Below are 16,768 nucleotides of genomic sequence, written 5' to 3'. Positions count from 1 at the left end.
TTGTCCCGTATTAGCTGCGTGACCTCCTGGAGCTTGTACCTTTAGGTAACAACTGGGGTGACAGTGGTGCTGCTTCCTGGCGTTGTTGTGAGGGTTGAGAAGGTTAAGTGTGTAACACATGCGAGCGTGAGCTCAACGTCTCACATGCAGAAGTTCTGCTGCTGCTGTGGCTGTTCTTTACTAACAAAGGTGTAAGTATACCACCTTTCAGAAAATACTGTCACGCAAGTTATTGCAAATACTTGAATTGACTAAGGAGATGTATTGGAGGGATCATTATTTTCTTCACTAAATTTTGTTTTTACTAAAATCTTTTACTGGGGTACCTGGGTGGCTCATGCGGGTGAGCATCTGACTGTTGGTTTCGGCTCAGGTCATGATCTCACGGTTCATGGGTTCGGGCGCTGAGTCAGGCTCTGCGCTGACAGCGTGGAGCCTGCTTGGGATTCTCTCTCTCCCTCTCTCTTCCTCTCTCTTCCTCTGTCTTCCTCCCTCTCCCTCCCTCTCTGCTCCTCCCCTGGAGGAGCACTAATCTTTCACTAAGATTTTTTTATAAATCAGTGTTAATATTTGGAATATTTTCTTTCATTATTTTTTTAAAGATTTTATTTTTTAAGTAACTTTGCACCCGACGTGGAGCTCGAACTCACAACCTTGAGATCAAGCATCACGTGCTCAACTGACTGAGCCAGCCAGGATCCCCATTCTTTGATTATTTTTATGTAAAGGTATATATGATACATATCTCTGAAGTACTATGCAATAAGGGATTTGGAGTGTCTATCTGACCATTAAATGCACCTGAAGGGGAAATATTTTGCCTAACTCAGTATTAGGGAGAGGGCCTGAAATACTGCACCAGGAATCTGAGATATTACTTTGGATTGTATGGCAAGCGTGAGAGGAGAGATGGACTTTAATCTGTTGTTATTTAAAATAATTTAATATTGGGGCACAGTCCTGGCTCAGGGTCCTTTGGTTCTCACTCTTTTGCAATGTTATTCTATTTAGGTAAATAGATTTATCATTATCACTTAGATTAATCATTTGATAAATGAGGTAGACTGCTGCATCATTGTCCTGCAGTGTGGCTTGGTGCCCTTGAGGACAGAGAAGGTGAGATGGCCAGACAGACACACACACACATACACACATTTCTTTAGACATGTGATCTAAAGTTTCTAGTAGAACATTTACAGGAAGTGCTCTTTGATAGGGTTTTGCACTGGGACTTGTCCGAAGAGAAGGTCTGGGATGTGGGAATCCTGTGATGTTAAGTTCCCACTGCCTCACCCTTTGGAAGACATGCCAGTCACTTCCAAGCCAGGCCAGAGGACAAGCAGTGAGAATCAGAATGCAGTTCTGGCCTCTGAAGTGTCTTGAGAGAGGAACAGGAAGACTGTGCCTTAGATTTTTTTGAATGCAGTCATTTAAAGTATATGTTCCTAGACCTTGAGCACTGTTTCCTCCATACCCTCGACCTTGTCATTATAACAGTAAGGCATTGTCATGAAATAAGATCTGCATACTTTAGAAAATTAGAAGGAAGGAAAAAATGTTACCATGACCCAAATATTCAAAGGCAAACATGGTTAATATTTGGAACATTTCTTTTCATTATTTTTATAAAGAAATATTTTTCTTAGTTACCTAGTCATATTTTTGTGTAATTTAAAAATTAATTTTCTATTTTGCCATATACCCTAAGCTGTGATATTGTGATGTAATAAGAAATGTATATTGGGTCCCTGTCTTCAGTTCCTGGCACAGAGCTCCTTAAAAACCCTTGGAATTTCTGAGTGATAGGGGTAAGAAGAGTATGTCCAGGGAGGGAAAAGGGACTGGAGAGCCAGTTCAGTCACCAGTGGCCTATAATTTAATCAATCGTGTCTACATAATGGAGCCTCCATAAAATACCATATGATTTCACTCATATATGGAATTTAAGAAACCAAACAAAGGAGCAAAGGGCCAAAAAGATAGAGGGGGGCAAACCAAGAAACAGACTCTTAACTATAGAGAAAAAACAGGTGGTTACCAGAGGGTAGGTGGGTGGGGAAATGGGTTAAAGAGATGATGGGGATTAAGGAGCGCACTTGTGATGAGCACTGGGTGCTGTATAGAAGTGTTGAATCACTATATTATACGCTTGAATTTACTAATACTACACTGTATGTTAACTAACTGGAATTTAAGTAACAACTTAAAAAAAAAAAGCTTAAACAGTGGGGTTCAGAGAACTTCCAGGTTGCTGTGCACATCAAGGTGCTGGTAAGGTGGCTTGCCCAGAGAAAACATGGGAGCTTTACACCCCTTCCTCCATACCTGGTTCTATGCAGCTCTTCCATCTGGCTGTTCCGGAATCATATCCTTTCACAGTAAACTGGCAATCTAGCAAGTAAATTGTTTTTCTGAGTTGTGTGAGCTAGTCTTGCAAATTATTGAATCCAAGGAGGGCATCATAGGTACCCCTGATTTATAGCCAGTTGGTCAGAAGTACAAGTATCCGAGACTTACAACTGGCATCTGAATTGGGGGGCAGTCTTGTGGGACTGAGCCCCCCAGTCTGTGGGGTCTGCGCTAACTCTGGGATTATAGGACACAGTCGGCATCCGGAGAGTTGAAGAATTTGTTGGTGTGGGGAAAAAAAAAAACAAAAAAACCCTCACACATTCGTGTCAGAGGTAAAAAATGAGAGTAAAAGAGATGGAAGTTTTTGCTTCTATGAGAATTTTATATTTTTGCTATATGTTTTTTGTAGACAGTGTTTAATTGGGCATGTACTATTCCATCGAATGGATATACCTCAGTTTACTTAGCCGTCCCATTTGGTCATTTGGTCAAAATGTTAAGTAGTTTTTTGTTCTATTTTTGCACAAAATCTTTTTCTCTATATAAGATTATAGCCTATAATATATTTCCAGTGGATTTAGTAGGTTGGATGTTTGAACTTTTTTTTTTTTTAATGTTTATTTATTTTTGAGATAATGCGCAAGACAGAGTACACGTGGTGGAGGGGCAGACAGAGGGAGACACAGAATCTGAAGCAGGCTCCAGGCTCTGAGCTGTCAGCACAGAGCCGGCCGGATGCGAGGCTTCAACTCACAAACCGTGAGATCATGACCTGAGCCGAAGTCTGACACTTAACCACCTGAGCCACTCAGGCGCCCCGGATCTTTGAACTTTTGTTAAAAACTCTTGACTCACTTTGCCATTTGCTTTCTAAATGCAAATTTGGAAAATAATTTGGAAATTTAAGCAGTTTGTGTTGTATGATTGTGTGGGTTTCATCTACTTTTCTCTTACCTTGGATATCATCACTTTGACATTTTGTTTTTTCTAATTCGGTCACCAAAAATACTTTATTTGCCTTTATATTTCTTTGATTACTAGTGAGGCTGAACATTTCTTTTTCATATTGTATACTAGCTGCATTTCTTCTTTTCCTAATTTTCTGTTACATATTCTTTGCCTTTGGATGTTTTTCTCATCAGTTACATTTTTTTTTTTTTCAAATTACAATTCAGGACAAAGACACACAAAGGAAGGGCTTTCCTGGCTGGCCTTTACTCCCATGCCTCCCTGGTAGCCAGTGTTAAAGGCCCGAGTTGTGTCTCCTCCCCTTTCTCCTTGTTGGAGCATATAAATACAGCCTTCTTAAAATACAAAAGGGGCTCATTTTTTATTACCAAAACAGTCATAGTATACAAATTTTTCTGTAAACTTGCTTTGTTTTTCCCTTAAAACATATGGGCATAAGATCCTTAATAATATGTAATAAAATATCTTCAGACGCATTTGCTATGATTACTTCCCCAGTGTATTTATTGCTTGCCCATTGCTTATAGTTTTTCTGTTGTTAAGTGGGTAAATGTTTCACCATAATTTCTTCCATTGATAGGACAGCCTGCTGCATTCTTTCACAGGGTTTAATAAATAATCAGCTCTGTTTTCTACGGGTTTTAAAGAATTCTTCACATTAAAAACCCCGTATTATTATTTAACTCAACTATAATTTATTTTGGTGGAGAGCAAGGAGGAAATGAGGAGGTAAAGTGATTATTTCTCTCTTTTGACTTGCGAACCAGTTGTCCCAACACCCTTTACTGAATGGTACTTTGTGTGCGTGTGTGTTTTTTAAACTTTCCATAAAGCAAATGACCTTTCTTTTTTACTTGTGCATTTTTCCCAACTATAAACACGTGGCATTATAATCAGAAGGGTCTTTTCTAAGGGAAGGATGATTTTTCATTTTCCTAGCATGAGGTGGTTACGCTGAAAATAACTTAGTCCCATTGGGCCCAGATTTTGCCTTGTAACTTGGACATGACCAGGCAGCTTGTGGGTGTTGTCTGAGAAGGCTGGAGTGCACCTGTTCATCCGTCTCTACTGCGATGCCACATGGTGGTCGGGCGACAAATAGAATCTCATTTTACAGGTGAAGAAGTAAGCGAATCTCAATGAGTTGCTCAGGGTTATTCTTGCTTTTCAACCTGACGGTTCGCTATCTTCTATTCTATCTGTCGTTCTGTTGTTTCTTCTGATTTCCTTTTATAGTGATAAATTTATCTTTGAAACTTCAAGTCTGGTTGGCTAGTTTGAGCACCACATGGAGAATCTCAGGGAGGTCATAATGGTTTTTGCCTAGAAACAAGGGCTCTTCCAAGGGTATTATTATTTATGTAATAAGCATTGTTGTGTGTCTGCTCTATTCAAGGCCCTCTGCCAGATGTCATGGGAAATATAAGGTGAATAAACACTTTTTACTCTCCTTAGTGGATTTACACTCATTACTTTAACATTGTTTTAGTTACTTTTCTTAAATTGGGTCCTTCACTAAAGGATATCAGTATTTTATGTTACCCTCACTGTAATGTCTTGAAACCCCGTGACAGGGGATGATGTTTTCTATTGAGCAAGTCTTGTGAGTGCATTGGATCCCGGACCCTATTCAAGCACTGCTGTGAGGTACTTAAAACACCTGAGGACTTGACTGATGCATATTTTATAAGCTAAGACGGCCTGGAGACCTGCAGTATTGGTGTCTCCTGTTTCTAAATACACTTTTCAGCCCCAGCTTCTCTTCCTCTGGACATTTAGGTTACTCATTTGGCCAACCAGGATCTAAAAATAAACCTAGAGACTTTGAGAGGTTTTTTTTTCGTGGCTGATTGATGTGTGTTTTTGTGTATTCCAAACTGCTCTGTGTAACTATTTACTTTTGCATTATGTAGAGCACTTAGCAACCAACAGTGGAAATGAAAGCTAAGAGCACAGGCAGTCCCTGGCTGAGCTGGGGGAACGGGCCAGCCCAAGCCTCAGAGAATTCTGCTCCCCTCCCCCCTAATTCCTGCACACTGTGGCCCTGGCGTTCACCCTGCTGGCCTCAAGTTCCTGCTTTTTGCCTTCTCTGCTGGTGACCAAGTGGGGACCAGAAGGAGGGACCAGAAGGACCCCTCCTGCTCCTACCCTTACCCATTTTGGTGCCCTTAGCTGGTCAGTGTGGGTGGGGTGAGAGGAAGGAGGGCAGGCCTTGGCCACCACTGATGTCTTGGCACTGGTGACAGTCCTGTAGGGTCAGAAGCCCTGAAACACTATGTCTTATTTGGAACTCTGAATGCATTTTCATAAAGGAGGGTCACAAGTTACGTCTGGACTGTGCAGGACCCACAGGACAAAACTATGTAATCCCCTAGGAATTCTGGGGTTAGAATGGCTGTTTTAGGGTGACATAGTCAGTGCTTAACATTGTTGTTAGGGGAGAAGACATTCTAGATTCTAAACATTCCAGGTTGGACCTTGATCAGAAACTTAGAACATGATCAGCTTGTAAGTCAAGGGACTGACTGTAGAGTCAGAAAGTGGCTTATTCCCCCGCGGAAATGTCTTCTAGCCTGAAACACTGGAGGGTTCTGACACGTTCAGTTCTCTCCCTTGGCCCTCTTCTGCAGCTGTAAGAATACACGAGTTCTCTGATTTTTAGAGTGGTGATTGTTCTCAAAAACTCACATCCTGAGTCTACCAAAAGGAGGGAGAGAGAAAGACCTAGGGAATATAGATGTCATCCTTTGATTATTACCTTTTAGCCAAGAATGCAAAACCCAATACACCAGGGTCTTTGCGAAAAGTTCTTTTTTCCTTAAGAAAAAACTTCTGTTCCTTTCTCAGGGCTCCTGTATGCCTCTTATTCTTAATGCATGTTGGGGAACAGATATGAAACATATTTGTGTGGATTTAAAAAATATATACATATATTTTTTGCTGTGGAAATAGAGGGTTTTTTTTTCTAAATAAAAAAGGATCTTTGAAAGGTGGTTTATATTATCTTTCTTTTTTATTTTTTTCATAAAAAAATATTTATTTATTTTTGGGAGAGAGAGGAAGAGACAGAGCGTGAGCAGGGGAGGGGCAGAGAGAGAGGGAGACACAGAATCTGAAACAGGCTCCAGGCTCTGAGCTGTCAGCACAGAGCCCGATGCGGGGCCCGAACCCACAAACCATGAGATCATGACCCGAGCTGAGGTCAGATGCTTAATCAACTGAGCCACCCAAGCACCCCAGATTTATATTATCTTTCTTTAGCAAAATCTTTTTTTTTTTTTTTTTTTAAGGCCGGAAAGCATGGATCAATAGTTCAGAATGATAAAGTCTGTACAGTTGTTTGTGTAGCTTTCACAGGAGAGGACAAAACAGAGTAAAACCCTCAGCCACTAGGTGAATGTTTTTCCAACCTCAGAAGGAGTGGGCCTGCTCAAAACAGGAAGTAATCACAGTACAGTCGTTTGAGTAATGAGAGAAGGCTTCTGGATTTGGCTTAGTTGTTTCCTTCATGCGAAAAGCCAGGACAGTCTATAGACATTCTCTTGTTTCTCGCAGCATCTGCATCTTTTGTGGGGCACACACAATGCACCCCCAGGCAAGCTGCAAGCAGTTGCAGACAGAGAAGTCTCGGGTGTTGGCCTATCAGCCCTTGTAAATGGAGTTAACTGGTGCTGGGGGTCAGTGTGGGACCCAAGAGGAACAGGGCATGATACAGAAAGAGGACGAGAACATCGTACTCTCTTTCAAGTGTTACCAGCTCAGCACTCTCATGGCCAAGTCTTTCCCCTGTTAAAGAGGATTTTACACTGTAATTATATCTGGACATTGACAATTCTATATATGTTGTGTAGAAATAGAGTTATATTTAAGTTAATCATTTAGAGAATTATTGCTTTAGTTTGGGCCCTCTCAGTTGTCAAGGACTAGAATATCACTACACTAATTCAAGTACAAGGGGCTTATTGTGACAATGACTACTGCTATCATTACATTATCCAGAGTATATTATCACATAGACTTTTCTCCCATACCCGGGGAGGTAGGGTGTTATCCCTATTCTACTCAGTAGAAGGGCAGGTGTAGAGAATGTGGCCTTAGGCATGTGAGTGGAAGGAGTGGAAGGAGTCAAGACTCATGCCCAGGTGATCACTTGGGAGCCATACTCTCTAACTCATGTACGACACTGCCCCTTGAAAGGATTCTGTGCCTGTGGAACAGAGTATAGCTGGGCTCATGGGGGCCAAAACAGCAGACAGGAAAACTGGGAATGGGGTAATTATCTTTTTCAGAGGTCATGTGGTCTCTGCTCAATTGGCTTCTCTCTTTTTCTCTCCTGTCTTCTTTTGTTGCTTCATTTTACATATGGCCTCTGAATCGCCAACCCATAAAGCCGCTGGCTGAGACCTCAGTATCTCCTGGCTCTAACTCATAAGTGAGAGTTTGGTCCAGCTCACTGAGCCAGGCCATACAATCAATGGAGCCTGCCAGCAAAATAATTAGGTACCTTTGGGTTGGTTGTTCATCCCAGGTCCATTGGTGACACAGACTTCACAGATCCATTGGTGCACAGACTTCTTCAGCACCGTTTCTCTGAGCAGGGGGTTGTGGGTAAGGCAGCTCATGCTGGAATGGGAAGTTGTTCATAGCAGGGATTTAACATCTCTGGTACAAGCTTATTTTATACTTTAGTATTTAAAGCTAAATACTTTAACGCTTCTGCTATCTTTATAAAGTCTTAGCTTAAAGGAATCTGTATCTGTTAAGACTCTTCAGGTTGCGAATGTTACAAACCTGATTCAAAGGGGCTTAGAAAAAAAAATCAAATTAATTGGTTCTCGTAACTGTAAAGGCAAAGGTGTGGCTGGATCCATGTCTCAAATAATATTGTCAGAAATTTGTCTCTTGCCATCTCTTTGCTCTATATTCTTCTGGGTTGGTTTCATCATCAAGCAGTCTCTCCATGATATCAAGACACTAATCAGAAGCTCTAAGGCTATTAGATGAGACACCCCAACAAGCAGCTTCTCTTTCTCTATAGTTCCATCAAAATTCTTTATTCTCATTGCCCTAAATTGATTACATGCCAGTCTTTCAATCAAACATGGCAGCCAGGCTGCTGACCTCTGGAGAGGGGTTAAACCACCTCCTTATTGAAGCACATGGACTGGAAATGAGGGAGTATGGTCTCCAGTGACAGTGGAGATGTTAGTACTCAAAGAAATGGGAATGGATGCTGCCCAGGCAAAAAATAACCCATGTCTACTTTGGAATACTTTCAGATATGTTATAAATAACTGGATATCCATAAGCAAGGTTTTGGGACTCAAGGTAAGGAGTCTGGGTCACTGACCTTATCTTATTTGTGTGTGATAAATCCCAAACCCTAGGAAATCCAAAGTGTTTGGAAAGGCCTACATCTTCATTTGTTAGGTCATTAATCCTGAAAGAGAATGTTATTAAGCCAAAGGAAATTATTATTAAGACTTGTATCTTTTTGAGAAAGCCCATTGCAGGATCGTTTTGTCTTCAGTTTTTGATCAAGCATGGTGATAAGACTTGAAAGGCTTTTGTTAGGTGCCCTCTGTTTCAAGTCTAAGTTGTTCTGGCATTGAAATGACTTTGGTGAATTACATAAAGGTTTTATGTAAACTTTTCTCAGAGTCTAGGATTTAAGACCCAGTTTATCTAGGTAATGATTAAATTGCCCTGTTTAGATATCGATGATCTTAATACCCACTGGGAAGTAATAGCTTTGTTTTTAACTGTCTCGTAAATCAGGAACTTCGAGTCCAGGAGAGGTTAGAATAGCAAGTCTTCGTGCTCACAGATACAGGTTGAATCTATGCAACCTCAAGTCTTGAGTAGTAGTAGGTTGTGTGTAGGTGTGCTGACAAAATCACCACATCAATGGTCCAGCTGTCTTTTGCAACAGACGATCAGCTTCCTTTGCCTATCAAAGTTTTGTAGACAGCTGCCTTAATTTCTTTTACTTCTTTAACATTTTATATTTATAGGATTTAAAAAGCCCCCTCATATGCCAAAATGTGTTTCTTTTCTCTTGACTCATTTAATTGTACAACTGTTATTTGGTTTTATGCTGGTTTGAGGTTCTCAGCTGCAAACAACAGTGCTCACTCTGGCTAGTTTACACAGAAAGGGAGTTCTTTTTTTTTTAATTTATTATTTTTTTAATGTTTTTATTTTATTTTTGAGAGAGAGACAGAGACAGAGAGAGACAGAGATAAAGGGAGACACAGCAACTAAAGCAGGCTCCAGGCTCTGAGCTGTCAGCCCAGAGCCTGATGCGGGGCTGGACCTCATGAACCGTGAAATTATGACCTGAGCCAAAGTCAGATGCTCAAGCAACTGAGCCACCCAGGCGCCCCCTAAAGGGAGTTCTTTTTAAAGGATATTAAGGAGCTCAAAGGATTTCTGGGAGCACCAGAGTCAGCCTTGGAGGGCATGCAGCCGGGAACACTATGCAAATTATACCACTAGTGGCTCCAGTGGGACCCTAGTGTGACCACCAAAGAACATAGGTCCCTCTGCTCATACCAGAGAGTAAGTTTTTCCTGGTGGGGTCCCAGGGATACCATCACTGTTGCCTCTGCAAACTGGGTATTTCTCTGCCATACTCCACCAATCCCCACTACAGTGAATTCCACATGGTACCTCTTTCTTTAATGCCACTCTTCTGAAAAGAATTTTTGCATGGATGCCGCTGATTGGTGGAGCCAAGGTCACATGCTTGCACCTTGGGTGCAAGGCAGGCTGGGTAGGCAAATTCCTGACTTCCATCTTGGGGAAGTGAGGATTCACAAGGTAGGCAGTTTCTCAAATGTGGAGGAGTATTCCAAAGAATGCTGTTTGGCCACAAAATATGAGAAATCCCTACACACCCTGAAGAAAAAGGTCTTGTCTTATCTCTGGATACTTTGTTGGTCTAAAACAGTGATTACCATTCTTAGTAGTAGGGCTTTTCCCTACTATATATGATTTGAATGACCCCAGGAAGCACCCCCTGGCCTGATGCCATAGAGGATATTCATTACTTTTAATTAAGCAGAAATCTAGTTACCTCCTATACTACCCGCCTCTTTACTGCCCTTGGTTGCCTCATCAGTATCAGCTAAATCAGTCTTTATCCCTTCCCTGTACAAAGGCAAGGGACTGCTCTAAAAAGGAAAGAGGAGGCATCCGATGCTCTGAGAGGGTAACCCATCTGCCTAGAGCCACACAGCCATCACTGAATGCAACCCAAGTCTGCCTCCAGAGCCTACTCTGCAATATTGCCTTTGGAAACTTGAGGGTTTTCTTCATCAGTGGTGCGTGATGGACCTCTGCTGACCCTCAACACTGTCCTTCTGAGTTATTTGCAAATGAAAGCCTTAAAGGCATTCCTGGAACGTTCCAATAATATGATTTTCTTTATAGTATAATTCGCTATTAGATGCTGCCATGGGCTGACTTGTGTTCCCCTACTCTTCCCAAATGCATGTATTGAACCTTAACCCCCGATGTAATTGTATTTAAAGATTGGTCTTCTAGGAAGATAATTACGGTTAAATGAAGCCATAAAAATAAGAGTGGAGCTCTAATCTGATGGGGTCCTTCTGAGAAGAGGAAGAGACACCAGAGATCTCTCTCTTTACATGCACCGAGAAAAGGCTTGTGAGGACAAAGGGAAAAGGTGGCCCTCTGTAAGCCGTGAAGAGCACCTCAACAGCAAAAACAAACAAACCCCAACTTTAATGGCACCTTGATCTTGGACTTGCAGCTTCCAGAACTGTGAGAAATTAAGTATCTGTTGTTTAAGTCACCCAGCTGGTGATATTCTGTTCTGGTGGCCCGAGTAGGCTAATATAAATAGAGTTGCCTTAAATCTAGGGATGATAGTTACAAATGCAGCAAAAGCTAGAGGAGCAATGGGGCCTGAGGAGGGGGGCACATCTGGTCAGGGGATCATGGAAGGCTTTACCAGAGGCAGCGCCGCATGAAATGGCCACTGAGGGAATTGGAGTGCCTGTAGGCAGAGTAGCATAATGGTTAAGAGCATGGGGTCTGGGGGCTGATTTGCTGAGTTTGAATCCTGACAGTGGTTTGCTTAGCTGTGTGACTATGTGAAAGTTGACTCTTCTGAGTCTTAGTTTCTGTCATTATTCTCCCTTTAAAAAAATTATCTTACAACACTGGGGAGATCAAATGAGATCATGCATGTTCAACTATTAGACCTGTACTCAGCCTGTGTAGGCATTCAATAAGTTATTCATATTAGCTAGTTGTTAATATTATTTTAGCCTGCAGAGAAAGGGACAGGGTGTGTTGGGGAAGAGAGGTGGCAATCACAGGCTGAAAACGTGGGTAGACACTGGAGGGTAGACGTGGTAGGCATTTTGTGAGTAGCTATGTGGTTTGTCTGAAGCCCCGTCCACCAAAGCCCTCTTTCTTTGAGTCTGTAGTTTCTGAAGCATCTCCTCTTCCTGATTTGGTTTCCCCAAAGGGGTTGCAAAGCAGAATAGAAGCATATGTTGGCCCACCAAAACAATCCATTTCTCATTGTTCATGAGTAAATTTGCCTTCTGGTTTGTTAGTCTGTGTCTTGAGCGTGAGTCGGTCCCCCAGGGTTTCATCACCCTTGAAGGAACGGATAAAATCAAATTTTTGAATTTGCAGAGCTGCAGACCAGGAATGGACCTGTAGTGACCCCTCAGAGGTGCAGACATTGTGAGGCACCACCAAACACAGACAGAGCTTGTCTCTTCTCTCCTCCCCCTTGCTCTTGCCTTTAAACTTTCACAACGTGACAAGCTGAGCATCAGACATCTGGTGGGACTGGGTAGAGCTTGCCACACTGAAGGAAGACACTCGTTAAATGCCTCTTGCATGAGTGAAGAGTATTTGCTGCTGGCGACGCAATGGGGACAGGTGGCGTCATGCCTTGGAAGCAGAGGTCTGGGTTCTGGTCCCTTCTCCCACATACTATGTGCTTTGGACAAATCCCTTACCTGAGCCTCAGATGCCTTATCTGTGCAATGGAGATAAAATCCTTACCTACCGAAGGTGAAAGATAGCTGAATGTCCTCTGGTCTCTTCCAACTCTGATATTTATGCCTTAAGGCGACTCTCTGGGAGCCTGGAGGGCTCAGTCGATTGAGCGTCTGACCTCAGCTCAGGTCATGATCTTGCCCTTTGTGGGTTTGAGCCCCACATCGGGCTCTGTGCTGATAGCTCAGAGCCTGCAACCTGCTTCAGATTCTGTGTCTCCCTCTCTCTCTGCCTCTCCCCTGCTCTCTCTCTCTCTCTCTCAAAAACAAATAAACTTAAAAAAAAAAAAAGGTGATTCTCAACAAGGGTTGAGGATATTATAGCACAAAATGTTTCTACCGTGTGGACCCCAGGGGAGCTCCAGGATGGATTCTACCCTCTCCTGACCTCTCACTGGTTTGTGTTTGCTTTTCTTGTTGCCCCATTTGAAATGTAAGGTAGCTTGTTTGGGGGGAATGTTAATGGTGGGGAAGGCAGATGGACACAATTCTTACGCATTTTCTACGCCCATTACAACACTGAGCGTACAAAATGTGCTCACTAAACACTTGTGAATTTTATTTGAATATTACAGCCTAGCCATCAATGAATTCAGATTGCATTTTTACCCTAAAGACATTATTTGCCTCATCTATCAAACAAGAATAATAGGATAAACATAAAAAATAAAATTCGCTATTTTGAAGAACGGAAGATGCATTTTAAGGGCTATTAATTCTGTTCCAGAGTTGTATTTTTCAAACAATGACTTGTACTGGTAAATGTTAGCTTATTCCAAGATGTTTTATTATTTTGAAATTATCACTGCCTGTCTCCCAACTTTGTGAGACAGAAGATTAAGCCACGGATTTTATTTTAGAATTCAGGTTCCCACAGCCCCATTTGCAAGAGTTAGGGGTATTAATACTGCTGAGTTGTCCTTCATGTGATTTGGATAAATGCTGCCCACATTTTATTACACCCTTTCTTTAATGGCACATTCATTTCTTATCTGAGACTACCGTGGGCATCGGTTAAACTGGCCACTAACTGAACAGTCTGTTCTTACATGTTCAGGAATTCTAAAGGCTGTCATTTTAGGCATACAAATGCAAAACTAAACACACGTAAAACACCCCATTTCCACTTGTTTGTAGCTTCCTAGAATAAGGGTATGGTTGTGATACATTTGTAGGCTTTCCATTCGGTGCCTAGGTCCACTACACCGGCTGGAAATAATTCCTCTGCGCAAGCTGATGTTGTTCCGGACTCCGCCCGCTTCCCTGGATCATGTGGCCTTCATACCTAAAGAGAATGATGTCAATTCGCTGTCTAAACCAAAAGGTTTGGAGGCCTGCACACATGCTTTATTTGACCGGTAGGGTTTTTTTGAACTTTAAAAAATTTGTTGCCAACTTAAAAAGAGAAAATAGAAGAGGTCTCATAAAAATGTGGATTTTAGACTTCTCTTGAAAAATCATAATATCTACCTAGAATACTGGGTTCAGTTTCTACGTGGCGGCGATCGGCAAGTCAAGCAACACCTTTCCTCCTTCCTTCCTTCCTTCCTTCCTTCCTTCCTTCCTTCCTTCCTTCCTTCCTTCCTTCTCTCCCTCCCTCCCTCCCTCCCTCCCTCCCTCCCTCCCTCCCTCCCTCCCTCCCTCCCTCCCTCCCTCCTTCCCTCCTTTTCTCCTTCCTTCCATTCTCTCTCAGAGAGAGAATGAGAGAGAATGAATCCCAAGCAGGCTCCAAGCTGTCAGCGCAGACCCTGATGGGGGCTTGAACCCATGAAGCCATGAGACCATGACCTGAACTGAAGCCACGAGTCGGATGCTTAACTGACTGAGCCACCCAGACGCCCCAAACATCTGTTCTTTTTAGAGAGGACACATGCCCCCTTGCTCGCCAGAATCTCTACTCTTCCTGCTGTTATAAAACTTACTTTTTTATACTTTTACTTCCTCCCCCCCCCTTCCTTAGGCCTGCATGCCCTGTAAGCATTTTTTTTTTTTTGGTGGTAAAATATACATAATATAAAATGGGCCATTTAACCAGTTTAACTATACAGTTCAGTGATATTGAGTATATTCACATATTGTGCAACCATCACTCCCATCCATCTCCGAAACTTATTTTCATCTTTCCCAACTGAAATGAAACTCTGTACTCATTAAATAACTTCTTACTCCCTCCTCCCTCCAGCCCCTGGCAACCACCATTCTACTTTCTGTCTCTGAATTTGGCGACTCTAGGTACCTAACATAAGTGGAATCATACGGTATTTGTCTTTTGTGACTGGCATATTTCACTTGGCATTCATGTCTTCAGGGTTCCTCCATATTGTACGTGTGTCAGAATTTTTTTTCTTTTAAGGAAAAAATACGTACGTATTTGTACGTATCTACTGATGAGGTTCTTGGGGTGACGGTGGTGCTTGTGGGTCCGGAGCTGATGTCCAAGAAAGGTGATTTTATTGAAGCCCAGGGACAGGACCCGTGGGCAGGAAGGGCTGCCTGGGGACCATGAGGAGAGGCTGGTTATATACTATGGGGTTGGGGGAGGTAAAGTCCAGGGGAAGTTTCCAGTGAGATTTTCATATGCTAAGAAGACTCCCAGGATTCGGGAGGCCTAGCTGTTGTCAAGCTAAGGGGGTTTTTCCCTCTAGCGAAGCATTAACATTAAGACAGTAAGGAGTTCCTGGAGAAACGTTTTACTCTGTCAGCCTCAAGTATTTGTCATTGGGCTGCAGGTTGTAAGGAAATTTAGTTCTATCTGCCATTTCCTTCTGCCTTTGTTTCCCACATCACTATGGAGGGGTGATGGAGACTTAGGTCCTGCAGGACTATGACCTCAATCGGTTAACCATTTGTTTTCCCCCTTTTCTTTGTTCTTGGGTAGCCAGGAGTGCCTGAGGAATATCACATATATCCCACCTGGTTGGGGGGGGGGGAGGTGTTGCGGCCTGTCATCTTGCCTCATCATATACCACATTTTATCTGCTCACCTGTCAATGGACATGGGTTGTTCACCTTCTGGCTATTGGGACTAATGTCGCTATTAACAGTGGCACACATATCTGTTTGAATCCTTAAGCATTTGCAGTTGGGGACAATTTTCTCGACAGTTTCCAAGCTATGCTCTTGTAGTGTGAGCTTTGCTTTCTTCCCCTGGTCTCCTAGAGGCAAAGCCCTCCAGGACTAGGCTTTGGCTTAAATGAACTACTTCGGGAAGCACTTTGAAAAACCTTCTTCAAGGGGCGCCTGGGTGGCTCAGTTGGTTAAGCGTCCGACTTCGGCTCAGGTCACGATCTCACAGTTCGTGAGTTCGAGCCCCACGTCGGGCTCTGTGCTGACAGCTCAGAGCCTGGAGCCTGTTTCAGATTCTGTGTCTCCCTCTCTCTGACCCTCCCCCGTTCATGCTCTGTCTCTCTCTGTCTCAAAAATAAATAAACGTTAAAAAAATAAAATAAAAAAAAAGAAAAACCTTCTTCAAGACATCTCATAAAAATAACTTAGATTCTTTAAAATTGTAAAAACTGGTTATTGTGGGATTTTCAAAACTTAATATCATATTAATAAAAATATCTGGAAGTACCATCTTGTGAGTTATTCAGTCTTGAATTTAGTTATAAAAAGCTCCTGTTTGAGGAAGAAATTTGCGATGTATTTGGTTTTCTTGATCCGAACAAAGCTTGTTCATCTTGCTTGGGTGTGCTGCATATGCTAATCAGACCTTTTTCTTGTAGGTGTTGATAAATGGGAAATGTGAAAATAATTTAGATTTTATGTCTGAGTTTTCAGGTTGCATTAAGATGGGAAAGTGCTTTTTTTTTTTTTTTCCACTGAGTGCGAAATGGAAAGGTCAGATAAGTGTTTGGTCTTCTTTTTGACAGAGTGCCATTTCTGACTTTTTGTTAATGATAACATCAGCCTGAATATCATTATCTGACATTAGGCATATGGCAATTCCATTTTATAACACTGTGAACGAAATCTTGATGTCAACTTGGAATTTTGGTTGTTTAGGTAGGCACTGCACTAGAACTGGGCTTGCTGATACGTATTTACCATTTTGGACCAATGCAGTTGTGGACGTAAGTTTATGAAGTCAAGAGTGCAACTAGCATTGCATAGAAGAAATTAAATTCTTTAAGAAACAGATTGTTTCTAAGTACTTACAGAAGAAGTTAGAGTTTACAGTTGAGATGCAAATCTCAAATCCTATTCCCTTCACTAAAGCTGGTCCCCTCCTCATAGCTGTTTTTCTACTACATAAGATTTTAGAGCCTCCAGGCTTAGTGTTTTCTTTCTTTTTTTTTTTTTCTTAAATTTTTTTTTTCAACGTTTATTTATTTTTGGGACAGAGAGAGACAGAGCATGAACGGGGGAGGGGCAGAGAGAGAGGGAGACACAGAATCGGAAAC

The 16,768-nt window shown here is 42.1% G+C and overlaps 1 protein-coding gene across 5 annotated transcripts in view; it reads left to right on the top strand.

Moving 5' to 3' along the window:
• NCALD (neurocalcin delta) overlaps positions 1 to 16,768 on the top strand; it is a 404,491-nt gene that overhangs the window by 12,300 nt on the left and 375,423 nt on the right. Inside the window, exon 1 of one of the 5 annotated variants that reach the window (XM_045049530.1) lies at positions 12,634 to 13,723. The exons of 3 other annotated variants lie outside the window; for them this stretch is intronic. In XM_045049530.1, coding sequence (XP_044905465.1) covers positions 13,602 to 13,723 — 122 coding nt within the window. In that variant the 5' untranslated portion in view covers positions 12,634 to 13,601. Of the gene's footprint in view, positions 1 to 12,633; positions 13,724 to 16,768 lie in introns of those variants that run through there. One more of the 5 variants, XM_045049529.1, reaches the window with a different exon arrangement.

This window comes from Felis catus, chromosome F2 (genome assembly GCF_018350175.1).
Source record: "Felis catus isolate Fca126 chromosome F2, F.catus_Fca126_mat1.0, whole genome shotgun sequence".
NCBI classification, from domain to species: Eukaryota; Metazoa; Chordata; class Mammalia; order Carnivora; family Felidae; genus Felis; species Felis catus.
Note: the sequence above shows the minus strand (reverse complement) of the source record. Positions and strands in the feature narration are given on the sequence as shown.